The sequence below is a fragment of the Haliaeetus albicilla genome, chromosome 8 (assembly GCF_947461875.1).
Source record: "Haliaeetus albicilla chromosome 8, bHalAlb1.1, whole genome shotgun sequence".
NCBI lineage: Eukaryota > Metazoa > Chordata > Aves > Accipitriformes > Accipitridae > Haliaeetus > Haliaeetus albicilla.
The window spans coordinates 37761103-37778477 of record NC_091490.1 but is presented as its reverse complement, the minus strand read 5'-3'; the positions used below and the strand labels follow the sequence as shown (position 1 = coordinate 37778477).

Here is a 17375-nt window from a genome sequence, read left to right as displayed (position 1 = left end):
GCATAACCTGGTTTGTGCAGGGTCTAAGAATGGAGACTTCACAGCTCACCAGACAACCTACTCCAACATTTCTCTGCCCCGGGCATTAGGAATTGTTTTCCTTAGTACCTAATTAGAATCTCTGTGTTGTGATTTACACACATTCTTGTCCCATTCACTGAGGACGTGGGGGGAAAAAAAAAAAAAAAAAATCTTTCCCCCACAGAAAATTTCTTCATATTCAAAGAATCATATACGTCACCTTAGTCTTTCCATTTTTAACATGAAGACCTTCAAAGACCTTACGTTCCAGACTTATGATGATTTTCATTTTTCTCTTCTGGACTCTTCCCAATTTCTCTCCTGAGTTGTGATGCTCAAAACTAGATGTAAAGAAAGAGCAACTGTACCTTGTTATATCAAAGCTCCATCTAACCCAGCACTGTCTCCAATAGGAAATAGCTAGGGAATAAGTTTAGGACTAGACAAATATGTAACAATAGCTCACTGGAAGATACAACTTGTAAACTCCAGTAGTTTGCGGCTGAAGGACTTTCGCAACCAGAGAATACTTTCCATATTTCTTGCTTAATTATTTTTTCTTCATTAATTTGTCCAGCAATTCCCTCTAGGTTCACCCATCATAAAAACCAAGGAGCATCAGAACAACAGTAAAAAAAATGTTTCCTCCTGCTCCAGCACGATACCCCTCTTCATTCTCTCCTCTTCGAGTGCAAGGAGCCCTAGCCTAAGTAAATTTCCTCACAGAGAAACCCTTTCACAACTTGGGTCATCATCACTTATCGCTTCCCCTCCTTGTGACTTTTCAGCTCAACCACAACTTTTTTTTTTTTTTTTTTTTTTTTTGAGTTAAGACTGGGACCAAAACTGCACACGGCATTCAAGGAACGGATGGGAATATTTTAAGTTTTGCTTTCTTCCACTTTCCTAACAATTCTTAGGATTCAATGTACTATTTCTGACCACTGACATTTCCACAGAACCATTGTTATGACGCCAAGAGCTCGTTCACATGCCATGACAGTCAGATCAGAAAAAAACACATGTAAAATTATGATTCACCCTTCAGGTGGATTTTGTTAGATTCATCTCCATGCAATTTTATCTGACATTTTCCCACTTCGCTACTCACTACAAGCACCTTCAACAAGCCTTTGCTGTTGTCCTTCACGTGCTCTCAGGGATTTAGTCTCATCTCTCAACTTGGGCACCTCGCTATGCACCTCCTTTCCCAGCGCAGTTATACACATGCTGAGCAGCATGGGCCTGTGAGGCTCCACCGGTGACCACCTCCGCAAACCGATCAGAGCTGCCTCCTCTCTGCTTCCTGCTCTGCTGTTTGCTCAAGGATAAGAGGAACGACAGCCACGTGGGCAGTTTATTTGTGTTGAGAATCTTTTCAGGGACTTTATCAAGTGCCATTTTTAAATGCAATCAAACAACGCGGATCCAACCTCCCTTGCTCACATGCTCACTGGTCCCTTCAAAGAGCTCCAACAGATTTTACAGTCATGATTCCTCTGTGCAAAAACTATGCTGTCTGTTCCCCACTATGTCACGTTTAATCATGTGCCCTCAATTCTGTTCTTCAGAACAGTTTCTACTCAGTTGCCTGGCACAGACATCAGGCCTGCTGGTAACAACAGACATAATTACTCTGTGGATTAGCACTTTTTTTGTGTAGTACAAGGTAGTGGGCATAAGAGCTATAATAAACTGTACTATCCCTCAGACAGGCATGCTTGTGAAAGCCAAGAGAATTTCCAGATGTCTCAGTATCGCAAGATACAAAGTTAGAGATAATGACCACTTTAGCTACTGCTATATCTTCTCTTTGTTTGATTAAAAAAAAAATACAGAAGGAAAGATTTGATAAGCTTATTTCTCCAAGGAAAAGACTGAAGGGGGCAGAAACATACAATTGATAGAGGAGCCTGCATTCAGCCAGCATCCTGATTGTGGGGAAAAAAAGGCAGACTACGGGCAGAAAGCATCACATAAGCAGCAACACTATTCAAAGGAAGGGTTGATATAAAGAGGATTGATGGAGAGTCATCTGACCCCCGGCATTCCAAAAAATGCTGTCATGTAGAGTTACAAAACAATTCTGTTCCAGGGCATGTAGAAGAGGCAGCATTTGTGATAAACCATCCTTTTAACAACACACTTAAGATGCACTCCATTTGTTACGCACAGTCATAAACTCATATGACATTCACTGCATCTCAGAAACACTGGAACTTGACCAACCATCATTCAAATCCAATCAGTGCATCTATTTCAAAGTACAATGAAGAATTAATCGGTTAATCTTTTTGGACTTCATTTCCAAATTTAAACATAAAAAAAATTAAGTGTGATTATTATATAATATTTAACAGCATATATATTGTTACATGTAAGAGGAATCAGAGCATATCTTGCTTTGGAAATCATGCATTGGAAATTTTCTTTTTAGAATTCAAAGTCTGAGTTGTCCTGCAAGTGATGTCATAAAAAGCAGCCAAATCTGATGACACTAGAGACCTGCCTAGTCGAGGGCCCCATTACTGACAGTGATCGACAGCAAGTGCCTAGAGAAGACTGTAAGACAAAGGCAAATATATGGAGATACTTCCCCAGAATATTCTCCCAGTCTGCAACAATTTGTACTCCTGCAAATTCCTAAGTTTGTAAAACATATCTGTATATTTGACAGTCTTTGATGGATTTCATCTTCCAAGAATGTGTCCAACAGATTTTGAATCTATGTACACTGCTTATTTGGACAGTGCCCTGTGGGAAGAAGTTCTGTACTCTGTGTGAAGCAGCAGCTCCTTGTGCCTGTCTCCATTCAACTGATCCTGATTAGTTCCTTGTCCTTACAGTGGAAGAGAGCAATTAGCTCTCCACACACTTTTTCCATGCCAGACCCTTTTGAACTCTTGGGCAAATACCTCTTGATCTGACAACCTGCCACTTTTCATTTTGTCAGCTGATCTATAAATCCTGTCTACCAAAATTTCAATCTTTAAAAAAAAAAAAGCCACAAGCAAAAAAACCCCTCTCACGAGTTAATACAGACACAAAATAGTGATACAGCATTTTTGTTACTGTTCTGCCTGCCCCAACTGTTTCCTTCACTTTTTCTCCATCCACAGGTTTCATAGATTCTCTGGTATCCTTCTTTCCTCTTGATGCCTGAAAAAAATGACTAGTTTTTATGCCTGCATCTTCATCGTATCTTCTCCTTGTGCCAGCATGTTAATATTCAGATTCACCTTCTACATCTACATTAACAGCTGCTTTATTTATGCCCTACCACCCCCTCTGGGTGCTTCCCAGTGTCTCCCTATCCCTATGTCAGCAAATACCATGTACACTTCCTTCGTATCACCTGCTTTCCTCCACAGCCAGCCTCCCACAGCCAGTCTGTTCTTCCACCAAATCTTGTGCTTAGTCCCTTCTCTCACTTCACAGGTTTCAAATCCTTCTTATTCCTTCCCCCATCAGACATTTCAAAGACTACAAACTCAGTGAAAGAGGACAAGCTCTGGCCTCTCCCACCCTCCTTTCCCTGCAAATACCTATCTTCATTCTTCTCACTATAACCATTACTGATGCTTTCAACCTGCTGCCTCTAGCCCCTTCAGGGGCTGCCGTGATTTCCTCCTCCTCTTCTTTTCTCTCCTCTGCAGACCCTATCCTTTGATGCCTTCCCTTCCAAAAGAGCACTTATTTTGTTTCAGCACGCTGCCTCTCTGGGACAGATGCCTACTTTGTTTGAAAGAGCACCCGGCATGCTGTGGGCATAAACAGACAAGTAACTGTAGATCTGACATCCAGATTGCAGCAAGGTTGACACAAAGCAGCAACAGGGAGGCTGCCCTAGGATGGGCGGTAGCAAAAGAGCTGAAAAATACAGGATCTTAAAAGTCACTAATGATCAAGTACACCACCCAAAGCCTTACCTTCTCACACCATGCAGCCTTTCGGTGAGTTACAAGCTTATGCAGTTGGTCACGGAGAGTCATTAGATCTCTGGATAATCTGTCAATTTGCCCAGTCAGACTGACAGCCCAGGGGCAGCACGAAGTCACCTTTGGCAGCCCGCTTTTCTCTACATGAGTGGCTTGGGACTTGCACATATTTCCCTCTTCAGCCATATTATCTAACACAGTTTCCTAAAGGAAGAAACAATAAAAGTTACTTTTAAGCAGGAGCTAAAATGGCTTCCCCACACACAGATCTTCCTGGTAATTCATAACTAGGAATTCACTGCTGCCATCTCAGTATACAGTTGCTGCACAATTTCAGAGTTATTTTAAGAGATAACCTCCTCAGTTCACTATAACATATTTCTAAGTTAACAGAAAACTTATGTTGCTAACCTAGCTTATTTTAGAAAGCACTGCATACTGTGAGCCACTCTCCACTGCACTAAAGCATAAAGTAACACTCATGGCACAGAGATCATCAGTACTGTAGAAGCTCTAGATATGCCCCTTCCCCTCATACTCTGAGGTTGGATGCACTTCTATGGTTACACTGTTCAGGAGAGCCCTATCTGCTATGTGGCACAGTAAGTTGTAACACCCATGGGATCACTTGTGCCTATGTAAAACTCTACAAGTTGCAGAACCCCAAGAGATCCCTGCTCCAGGCTGGTCAGAAGCTATTGTCAGCTCTGCTTGACCATGACCACCTATAATTAATTCTGCAACTGCCTTCAGAGATAGCAACCATTATTTGAAATACTCAAAAAATATCAAATAACTTCAGAGTCCTTGAAATGCATGTACCTATACACCATGGTGCACAAATTATGTAGAAACACAGTTTTCAAGCTAGTGTAGCATAGCATAACTAAAGGACCCAGACCTCCTCACTCAAAGATTATTAAATATTTATTTCCATATTGTTATCAAGAAGACATTAAAATAGGAGAGGTCATAATCTCTTTTAAGGACATAATTTGTATTCAAAATTATCTTTAGAAATTGAAGAAGTAATTTGAAACCAGTGAGAGGAAATTCAGCAGTTGAGTAGCATGGTCTACACACGGGCAAGGAAAAGCCAAACACGTAATTACTGGCTCAGCAGCAACACTGCTGGAAGAGATGTCAGAAAACCAGAAGTCACCAATGTCATACTGTTAAAGTCAAGTACCATTTAGAACATATAAACACAAGTCTCCATGATAGAAGAATGCTGACTGTAACACTGACATACAGGTGAGGCACTTGAAGTTAAACACAGACAAATGGGAGGGAAACTCCCATATGAGAGCAGTGACAACAATCAGAAGTTTGAATGAATGGCCTACAAGGAGACATTAAGAGAACCAATTTTGTTTAGCCTAGAAACGGGGACTGGGAAGGCAGTGACATGCTAACAGGCTCCACTTACATAAAAGATTGCTATAAAGAGGATGGGAATATTTTTTTTTCCCCTCCCTCTTTCTCTCTCTTCTCTGCAGGTAGGTTAAAAACTCTGGCTTAATTCACAGCAAGAGATTTTTAGGCTCATACAAGAAAAAACTTTGTAAGATAACTAAGAATGGCAAAAGACACCCTACAAAACCTCCTTTCTCAGTGAGCATCAGCATTACAAATTGGCACAAAGCAGCACTGAGGCCAGCGGCTCATGCTGACCAAAGGCCCAGCTCATGACAACGCAGACATGTTCTGGGCACCGACAGGCTAACAAACTGCATGGAAATAAAATAAAGGGGGTTTGGGTTTGTTGGGTTTTGGGTTTATTTTTTGTTTTGGTTTTTTTTACATTTGAAATTCATTAAATGACAGAATTCTAAAGTAACATTACTGCAGTCACTCCAGTTGCTGTAGTTATGTCATGCTCCTGCCCACAGCCATCAGGAAGACCTGGCAGTAGCTATGCAAAAATCATCCCATCCATCAGATCAGCAAATGCAAGACACGGGTTAAGTGGAAAGACAAAACTACTGTATCCTTAAAGCATATCTCATTCCCATACATCCTACAGCATCTGGGAACAACCACCATCATCAGGTGAAACAAAAGAAAAAGGCAAATTCACCATCCAGCCTATTGAACAATTTAAAAAGATGTGCTGATCAGGTTTTTTGCAAGTATTTATTCAGGACTTGACTCCCAGAAGCGCACTAACACAATACTACCCACACCGTTCAGCACATCAGAGGCAAACATTTTGGTGGCTCCACTGATGTGCCATAACACTTGCAGATGTATTTTGCCTATTTGGAGCCAGGCTTATGCTAGTGTTGATGCTTTCCAAATAACTGTAAGATGGTAGACACGTAAAGCAAAAAACATTATAGAACTAATGGCAATTTGAATGGCTCTGCACTGGAAGTACTCTTCCAAGACAGGTGAGGTAATTTTACACTCCTTTGCCTTGCTTTTAGTGTAGAACAAGCCATATGGGCAATCAACAGTCAGCTCACTGATTCTCAAAATTTTGTAAATTCATATGGCTAATGTGGTGCTCTAAAGAATTCTTTTCAGCAACTGCGAATGGGCAAAAGTTGTAGAGAGAAGCGAGATGGATGGTACCGTTTACACTCACTTGAGAAATCATAAGATGCACAGAGAAAGGCTTATTGATTTTCTTATGATCATTCAACACAGTTCAAGGGGAAATCAGCAATTTCAACACACTATTTGGCTGGGAAAAATGAAGTTGTTTTCAGTATCAGCTGCTTGCAAATTTAGTTGTTCTCAAGTCTGCAATAAAGCTTAGAGGCCCTCTTCTGAAAAGCCATTTAATTTTAAGAAAATGTACGATTGCTATGTTTAAAAAACATTAAAGGAGATGAAGATCAGACATTTTCATTTGTGTTAACTATATGAAATTCTGCCACTCTGCCCTGCAATTCCTCAGCTTAGCTGGGTGAGTCTTACTGAAGAAGACAGAGCGACGAAGGAGAACTAAGAAAACATTCCTTACTTTACCATAGGCTTTTTTCTTTTTCTCAAGTGCTGTTGAACAGTTGGTTTGCAGCATTTATTTTTGTGGGAAGGGGCCTTTGGAAGTGGTCAGCTATGTTAGAGTCAAGAAAGCTGCACCCTTCAAAATCAGTTTGATTCATTACCATCCACTGCCAGTAAACTGGTTCCAGTTGCTTCCACTCCAGAAAGGCTTCTAGTTGCATGGTTTCAAGCTCCAGAAGCTGTAATAGCTACAGGAAAGGAGACAAAGGAAAGAAAATCAGGTAAACTTGGTCACCAGTGAACTAAATGAAATGTGTGCTTGGTCTGAAGTACAAAAAGAGTGTCAGTGGTACGTGGGACAAGACTGGGTTACTTTACAAGAACACTGTAAAACCAGCTGCGGAAGCATGATGTGAAACACTTTTCCCAGCATCACTGATTTATTCCTCACCCCAAATGTACAAATAACATCAGCTTTTATATACATAAATGTGAGTTTCCATATTGTTTTGAAGGATCAAAGAGCCATAATTCTGATATATTAAGGCCTAGATGCATGACCATCTTCAAATCTTCTATGCTACTTGACTACCAAAATAAGGTAGTTTCGCCAAGAGTATTTTTTTCATCTATCCATTCACTCGCATTTATCAAGGCTGTAAGGTCTAAACACCTCCTTCTCTTCCAGGCCATGAACAGCCTTCTCTCAACTAAAACTTACACAGTTGGTCTTTAACTGGGTCTCCTCATATTCAATAGCAATGACCCCAACTGCGATATACAGGTACCTCCACTAGTCCAATGTATCTCCTTCCCATGCTGCTCCCACACCTGTAAAAAACTCAGAACTCCACTATCTCCAGTCCTCTCTGCCTCCTCCCCCAAAACCTTTCATCAAATGGAGATGATCTCTGATGCTCTGAAATAGCATGGAAGAACTCCCTCTAAAAATGTGTTTTATAAATTGTCTGATCTGCTGCATGAGGAATCCCTCCCTTTACCTGAGAGCACCTGAAGGAGAGAGGTTATGCTCTAGCTACATGAATTATAAATTTTTCATAAATATATACATAACACACATGTATGCACACACATATGTGGAGAAAGAGACACTCCAAGACTAAATATTTATATATCAGTAAAAAAAAAGTTCTTGGAAAGAATGAGAGATGAACAAATTAGGTATAAATCAGAGCTTACCAGCTTTAACAACTTCAGCACTGGCCATATATTTGAAATGAACAAGTTTAACACCCATCTTGACACCAAAGGCAACTTTTTAAGATGACACACAAACAGTATATGGTCTCAAAGAGAATGACAAGGACCAGATCGTGACCAGTTAAACCCACCTTATATAGACAACTATCTTCTGCTAGCTTTGTTGGGTTTAGTTACTACATAAAATATAACTTAAGTAACTGCAAAGCTTGAGTTGACTTTGTAATTTTATTATGCAGATATAACTTGAAGATAAAGAAATCAAAGAAAGAAATGCACTTTGCAAGAGTAACTGCTGGAAATTATGAGCAGTTTGCTCTAAAACACTGCTGGATCCAAAATACAGTTATTACACATTTGTTCGCACAACTGACACTTGGCATTAGGCTTAATGACTCTGCTAGTTTCAGGCTCAGCTGGCATATGAAAGATGGAAGAATGGGTTTCTGTCTCCTTTTTTCTTTTCTCCTTTTTTTCATAGGCATATCTACAGCACAAATGGCTTACATTATAGGATCTGATGCTGGCAATAAAACCCAGGCAAAAAGTTGATTAAATATTCAGGCAACATCTAAGTTACTTGATTTTAAAGTAGCTTTGTAATGTGGTCATGAGCTGCGTTTGATTGCGGTATGAACGTGTCTTGTGACAGCTAAAAAGGGCTGAAGGTTGGAATGGGAAGCTTTTAATTTTAAGCCTTGGAGAAAAAAAAAATCTTAGTAAAAACAGTCATCATCTTTAGTTTTAGTCTCACTAGAGGAACTCCTGAATGTTAAAAAAACCATATGCCACTTGCTTTCACACCACAACTGAAAGGATATAGTTCTGAAACACCACCAGACCTGTAAATGATCTGTTGGAGTTAACTGACCTTAACAACAATCAAAGCTTTCTGAGCAGTCTCCTAATCTCAAGTCTTTCAGGATCGTTTGCATTTGGGGCATTTTTTTTTTTTTTTTTTTTTTTTTAACTGCTCCATTAGTTATACAAAACTTGAACAGCTCATTTGAAAGCATTCATCTGACTCACATACTTATGGCATCCTCACCTTTCTCTAAGGTATTACCACCCTCGGAAATATCAGGCCAGCAACTATGTGCTAGATTGTTTCAGCCATAAATCAGTAATGGGATGAATACACCACTCATCCTAGGAGGACAGTTTTCAACCTAGCTGGAGTGTGCCATGAAGCGTTAGGCAGCCTGCAATAGCCAACATTTGAGTTTCTGCCCCGAGGGACTGAAGGCACTGTTCCTGGATGCCAGTATCCTCTGCCATCCTTTATATGGGTCTTGCAAGACTCTGATGTTATTGCAGCATAGAGAATAAAGCAAAACACAATAAAAACTAATGTACTACAAGTATCCTTGAGATACCTTAGCAAAAACCATAAAAACAAATAAACGTTCAAGGCGGGGATGGAACAACGGATTGTATGTCTGTATGCCATGAATTTGGTCACAAGGACAGTCTCCACATGACCCCGGGGTGAAAGGCTTTCACTCAGACATACCTGCACTTAGCAAACGAACAGCTATCTATATCAGCCAGCTTCTTTCCCCCAACCTCATCCTTTACTCAAGCTTCTCATCAGCATTTACTGTTAACTAGACTATGCATTTTTTGACTTTGAGGTCAATGGCGTACATTTTCTTAGGTCATTCATCACAGTCACGCCACAGCTGGTATTTCAGCTGTATTTGCAATTGTGGAAACCAAAGCCCAAAGTGTACCTCTGCATTTTCCACAAACATAGTACCTTTTTTTATTCATTTAGTACCAACAACAGTTCACACAGAGATGCTTTTATATGCAATGAGCAGTTCCACTGCTGCTGCTACATAAACCTCTCAAAATGTAAGACAAATTTGCAAGCTGCAACTAAAGCTGCCTGCTCATTTTCAGTGACCTAAGGACCCAGATGTTGTCATGCGTCCTAATGAAATTTAAAGACTAACATCTGCAGAAAAGCATTAATTTTGTCTCATGAACAAAGTGAAGCAGCAAGTCAAAAATGTGCCTCACGTGGATATCTAAGTGATGCTTAGGGATAACGCATGAGAATTGTCTTTCCCTCCACACAAAATTAAGACAACAAAATCCATTTCCTTCATTCTTCTGGAAGAAGTTACTGCTCTAAAATACTTACACTAAGAGAAAAAGTAATGACAAATTCAAATTGCTAATCTCTGTGGAGAAATAATTCCATAATGAATGCTGAGAGCAAACACTTTGCAGTAACAACTTCTCTAAACCCTTGTAAAGAAACCATCGCTGGTGCAAACTACTTGCAAGCAACAGCTTTGCTATAGAGGCTAAACTGTGCTTAAATGAGCTGTCTCAGAGCAGGAAACCTCAGACTGATGCAGAAGAATGCGAACTCTGTAAGGAACATGCCTCGCTTGCTCTTGACATGTGGCTGTGATCTCCAAAGCCAAACATCCAGCATCCAACGCAGCTCACGGACCTCAGGAAACTTTGGGAACTTCAGCTGCAAAAGACCTAGGTGAAAACATTTTCTAGGTGGTTTTGGATACTCAACAAGAGGCCAAAGTTGAGCCTCTTTGGTATCCACAAATCTAACTCACACCAAAATCTTTAAACAAACATATTTGTAATTACTTTTTCTGTTGAGATATTAATCTTTTTCATATTATTTACAAGCTTATTGCTAAATTCATTGATGCCTGTAGACTGTTACAGAAATCAATATTTAATAATTTGCAGCATAATGCATCCTTTTCATAGGCTGAGTTCCAGAGAGCTCCCCGCAACAAGTATTTAATCTCTGATGTCCACAGATCATAATTCAACTACCGTATCACTGGCAAGAGTATTTTTAATCAAAAATTGCTCTGCCTAAATATTCAGAAATCATCCTATTGTTAGACAGACAAAAACAGTCTTTCAGCAATAATTATGTTTCTTGGCTCAGAGACAAAATACTGCTGATTCATCACCTATTCACGTATGACTGTAGATAGAAAACTTGCATTGGACTCCAGATCACTGCAAACCTCACTCCAAATGCCAACATCTCTGAAGTATGACTCAAGGCTCGAGACAGGGTTGGACAGGGTTGGCTTTAGAATGAAAGCCTAGCTTGGGATAGTATCAAGGATTATTTCATACTTTTATTTGTTTAATAGGAAATGGCTTTATTCAACTTGAATTTTGGTAATCTGAATACTAGTTCTGAATATCTAACAAATGCAGGAGAAAAGGTAAGTGGAGAAGTTCCTTGCAAAAATGCAAAGAATGGGGTAAACACTCATGAAAATAAGTTACACAATTTACATTACCAGAAGTAAACCATAACCGGGATTAAGGCTTTAGAGACCTAACCAAGCATCAGATGAAATAAACAAATTACAAAACAGCTTCATCTCTGCTACTAATACAAAACTCCCTTACCAAAAAAACAAGCAAATGAGAGCCTCTTGGCAGGCAGGCTGTTAGGTGGATGACATTTGGTTTGAAATAGCACATACTGCCCAAATTGCACTTTAGCAGAGCTAAGTTTTGAGAGCCCTTCACCAAAAAAACAGAGAAAATCTTGATGTCACAAACATCTCAGGCTGGGACAAAAACCCAACACTGTAGGTGGTCACACTTAGTGCTCCAAGATTCAATTCCACATTGTGATTTCTTCAGAAGCAAAGCTGGTTTAAGACATTCCCATACACTCCTTGAAGGCTGAAGCAAAAATAAATAAGCCTGAAAACTAGAAAGTCACACTGGAGTAGTGTGAAGTACAAGCAGCTGAAGAGCAAAAACCAACAGACCAATAAGCAGCCTCTAGCCACAAGGCAAATAAAGATCTACTCGTTATTTCTCTGCTTGCGAAATACCACTGAGGGCTGCGAGAGCAGGAGAAACACTGCAGCCTAACTATTACAAGGTGGGTGGATCAGAAAAGCTCCTGGATGACAAAAGTAGATAAGAACTTCTCCCACTGCCAGCTATGGACACCATAGGGACCTTGACCAAAACACTAGCAGGGATGGGGAAAGGCCCTCTGTGGCTCCAGAAGCAGGTACTTCTGCATCTGCTGAGCATCATCTCTTTTGGAATTGTAATGGTTTGGGGGGGGGCGCTTTTTTTGTGGTGCAGACCGTAAGGGAAAACAGGATTTGGATCTTTTGCAGAAGATAAAATACACAAAATACAAAACACAGCAGATTAGGGTGGAGGAGTTTAATTCCAGATGCTTGGATGTATGCAAAACCTCCAACATCTAAAAAAAATATGCGACTTTTCCCACTCACCAGCACCAGTTTTATACCACCATAGCTCAACTTCAATTGAGCTATCTCAGTTTTACATTGCTGAGAGCAGGGAATCAAACCACTAGTTAAAAACTTAAGTGACAAAGATCATCATTATAAAACATAATTGCTATTTGTAGAGGGATTTAGAAAACAGCTGTTTAAAATGAAACTGAAAGAAAATGGAATTTAAAGCAAACAAAATGAGGCATTTGGCACATAAAAATTGTACTACAGCTTTCACATTGATAGGCAATGAACTGGGATGTACTAACAATGACATTCATTTGCAGAGGAACAGGTCAATGAATGGACCACTTTGCATTTTTCCCTGTAGAAACGGCACACGTTAAAATGGGGAAAAAAGATCAGGAAAAAGAAGACTGACGTGTGAGTTTTATACTTTAACTGCCAAGATCAAGATGTATGAGAATGGAAGAGGTACACATTTTCTTCCCCAAAGGTACCACTGATTTTGGGTGCCTAACTTGGCATACCTGAAGAGCCAAATTTTCAGACAGTACTAAGTACCTTTAGCTGAATATATGCTCAGTTAAAGCACATCCAGTAGGTACCAAAAATCACAATTTATTTTAGAGAAGTCTCAGCCAGAGGATTTCAAAGGAAAGCACCAAATTGTATAACAGTACTGCCTGACAGCTGTTCATATTGTACTGCCAACCAGAACCCCCATGTAGCTGATGTCAAAAAAAGACCATTATTCATCTGCTTTTATTCAGACTGTTTCTGTACACGAAACAAAGCATTATCCATACTCAGGTTTTTTCTCCCCCCCCCATATACTTGCTCATTTTCCTATATTTTCAACAGACCACAAAAACGCACATAGAAATCAACAGGAACAAGCAATTTCTAATTTGCTTTTTTTAACTCATCTGAAATCAGAATTGTTGGTACACTTCTGAACAGTACCGATATCCTGGTTTCTGTATGTTTCCACACTGGATGTTACTACACCAGGAAGAAGAGCTAATCATAGGAGGAGCATTTTCCTTCCTTTGTGTGTGTGTGTTACGACTAAGTTCAGCAGGGGAACTAACCCTTTAGGTTTTACCCTTCCCCCTTTATTATCCCATCCATCCTTGCCAGCAGCTTATGATATCCACCTACTGTGCCCTTCCTTAACATCCTTATCCTGCATTTGGCAGTGAATAAACAAAAACACTATTCTTATACAAAGCCAAAGAAATTTTTTTTTTTTTTTTAAAGAAAAAGCATCAACCTGTATTGCAAACATCTACTAAGCCAAGAGGTTGGCTTTTTTGCTTCCCTTGAGCTTTAGTATTTTCTCTTCAAAAGGGCTATGTAGCACAAGTTGTGCGCAAGTGACATCTTAAACTCCTGTAGGGGCTTTTCCATATGGGTTCATCTAGTCTCAACTGAGTACACCACAGGCTGCCAGTCCCAAAGGCCATGCAAGGCTCCCAAGCCTCCTTTTCCCTCCCTGTCTGCTCCCTGCAAGAACAGGGGCTCAGAGGCACAAATGAAGTGCTTTCCTGGTGCAGACCTTCCCACAGGTGCCTGCCAGCTCCCTGCTACCTTCTTTGCCTACTGGCCTATAAGGACCAGGTGGTCCTTAACCTAGGACTGGATGAGCAGTGACATCCAGGGCTTCCCCAGTTCTGCTTCAAGGGACAGCTCATCAGGGACAGAGCTGCACGGCTTCACCTGCACTCCCAGGGCACCATCAGATGTACATCATGACTAGGACTGGCTTGTACAGCATCCACAGCAACAGAAACCCAACCTCTAAGCACTAACAAATATAAATGTTAAATAAAATTTAGCTCTCACCCAAAGACAGAAAAAGAAACATAAAGAAGAACGGCTTCCACCATTGGAGACCCAATAGCACACAGAATTATCACAGATGTTCATGTTAGTTAAACAACGAATTTAAAAGTTATTGAATATGTGGATTAGTCTAAGCTTGCCAACTTGATATGAATACAGTTTCTCTCAGCCTAGCTCTTCTTTGACAAGCCGTCATAGCCTATCATGCATGCAGGTATTTTCACACATTTTAAAATATGCATTATTGACTAGAGAAACTACTAATTTTAAAGTCTGCTACAGTCTCCCTTATGTCAATTCATTTCTCCTCCTAGTCTCTTAACACAGTGCTTTAAATTAAGCAACAAACATATTTAAAAAGAACCACAAATCCGAAACCACTTGCAAAGCATGAGTAACAGCTGATTTCCTATATAACTCCATTTCCTTGGGTATTTAAAAAAAACAATAATACCTGCCAGCAGAGCCAAGTTAACATTATGGATTATGGGCCAATTGCACACAAAGTTTAATTTTACAAGGCTACAAAAAAAAGCCCTACCAGTACCCTCCCAATCTGAGCTGCATTCTCACCTCTAAAAAACAGAGTTCCGTTCAGTTCAGCTTTCCAGCAACAATTCAGTTGTGACCAAAGCCACTGCAATATATGAATTTAACTGTAGTTTGCTTCTTCAACTAGCATGAGGCTGCAGAATGCAGTGGTCCTGTTTTCCTTGACTTTCTGGATGGGTTAAGTGTCTTTTTGATGCAGTAGTGGATGCAAGACAGAGGTCCCAGCGAGGGATCACAAGATCACCATAGCTCTGGGGTACTTCAGGATCAGCCTTCATCAATAGCTGTATTTTGGCACAGGAGAAGAGTGTCAAGCCTGAAGTCCCTTTTCTGTTAGAAGCTGATAACTGATTTCTCTTTTGGATGAAAACAGTAACAGTAAAGACTCCACAAGCAAAGATGCTCTGCACTCTCTAGTGGCTACTGTTAGTGTCAAGGCACAATTCAAGAGACGGTTTACGAGTTTTAAAGCTCCCCACCTTAACATTTTTTTCCTGAGATTTAATTTGTTCCTTCAGGGCCCAATAACCCAGTTAAGATTCAGTAGGCTGGACCAATGAGACCCTTTCAGACTCCATCACCAAAGAATGGCAGCAAGTAAGCAACTCTCACTCTGAAGTCTCCTACCAAGGAAGGTTAAGAGCAGCATGACCAGGGTACTTTGATATGAATATGGAGACAAGACACACTTCTCGCCACATATGTCCCTGCACATCAGCCTCAGCTGACCCAGCTGATAAATGGGAATTTCATCATTCAGCTTACAGCCACAAGGTATGATGCTGGCACAACCTTCTCCATAGCACTGTATGGGACCACGGAGCCTGCCTGGCCTCCCTGTGCAGGCCCAAAGCATCACCTGAGCTGGGGCAGCTTGCTGCCACCACTGGGTTTGTTAGCATTTACACCAAAAATAAATTATCCAATGCCAACTGATGACAAAGCACCTCAGCCTTGTCTCTCCAGCTTATTAATTCCAGCTGCATTGTCTCCGGTGGAATTATATTATAGTATGTCACTGTCATTGTCACTGTCACAGCATTCAAACTATGTTAAGTGCGGCATAAAACAAGCAAAAGCACAAAAGCAGCAGTGAAACTCAGTACCATCCTATCAGTTTTTCTGTCACTGGCAATCACAACCAAGTGTTCGTATCAGTCAAGCCACACAGTGCAGTTCCCACTTCAGTGCAGTACATATCTACTGTGTTTCAGAGATACCTTCCTTTCTTATGGTGTAGGAGACTAAGGTATTGCTGCTACAGAGTCCAACAATTTATGGAGTCCATGATGAACCACTACATCGTTTTTCAAGGACCAAGAACTCTACATGCTTGGTCAATAAAATGTACTAAGTAATAAGTCATCCCAAAAAAACGGTGATGGCAACTCCAGAACTGCAGCTCTATTAACTCCTTTTTTTTGTATGGATAAGTTTAGCTGAAGGCAATATTAGTGACAAATTGCAGCCTGAGGAAACTTTCAGATCAAGGTAATAATGCCATGAGGTAGAATGATTTGCTTTAGTGTTGCTATATAATGCTGCCAGTTCTTCCAATGGGACACTAATTGCAGCCAGAGGCCACCTTGCTTAAAAAATAACTAAAGAAATATTTTAGCACTAAAACTGTCTGGAGTAATAAAAAAAAATAAAGCATCCTTCTCAAGAAGGGGCACTGAGAAAGTGAAATCAGGTACAGAGTTCAACAACTAAATGATTCATGGCTGGGTGACAAGCTAAGGCTCGTCAGCTGAAGAAGCTGGTCTCATGCTAACACCATCAGCTGCTGAGCAGAACCACATAGGTGAGAAGGGACCTCTGGAGGTCTCTAATCCAATCTCCTGCTGAAAGCAAGGTGCTCAGGGCTCTGTTCAGCAAGTCCTGAACATCAACAACTGAGATGTCATCCCTTCTGAAGGATCTAGTTCCAGAGTTTGACCACCCTCATGGCAATTTGTTCCCCTTATATCTGGCCAGAATTTATCACGTTCCAACTTGTGTCTGTTGCCCCTTCTCCTGTCCCAGCACATCTGTGAGAAAAGCCTGGTCCGTGCTCCAGACCTGACCACCTCAGTGGCCTTACTGGACTTGCTCCTGTATGCCACTGTCCTTGTACTGGGGGTCCCAAACCAGACACCCATTACTTGGTCTCATGAGCGCTGGGCAGTGGGACAGGATCCCTCCCTTTGCCCTGCCAGCTGCGTTCCTGCTAACACAGCCTGGGATGCGCTCAGCCTTTGCTGCCTGGGCACACTGCTGGCTCCTGGGCAACTTGTTGTCCACCTGGATCCCCAGGTATTGGGTTTGGTTTTTTGGTTTGGTTTTTTTTGCAAAGCTGCTTATTAAGCAGTCAGCTCCCAGCCTGTTACACTGCAAGGGGCTATTCCATCCCAGATGCAGGCCTTTGCACCAGCCTTTACTGAGCTTCCTGAGGCTCTTTTCAGCTCGTTTCTCCAGCCTGTCTCAGTCCCCCTGAACAGCAGCGCTGCTCTCCAGTGCATTCACTGCTATGCCCAATTTGGTGTTATCCACACACTTGCTGGTGGTGTGCTCCATCCCATCATTCAAGCCATGAATAAATGTTAAACAGCACTGGCCCAAAAGC

At 40.9% G+C, this 17375-nt stretch overlaps 1 protein-coding gene across 4 annotated transcripts in view; it reads right to left on the bottom strand.

The window, feature by feature from the left end:
- The window catches only part of TEDC1 (tubulin epsilon and delta complex 1), a 77098-nt gene that overhangs the window by 18586 nt on the left and 41137 nt on the right, over positions 1-17375 (bottom strand). For all 4 annotated transcript variants that reach the window (XM_069789907.1, XM_069789909.1, XM_069789910.1 and 1 more), the window contains 2 exons: positions 7076-7162; positions 3951-4163 (listed from right to left, as the gene is read on the bottom strand). In XM_069789907.1, the coding sequence (XP_069646008.1) occupies positions 3951-4163; positions 7076-7162 (300 nt within the window). The remainder of the gene's footprint in view (positions 1-3950; positions 4164-7075; positions 7163-17375) is intronic.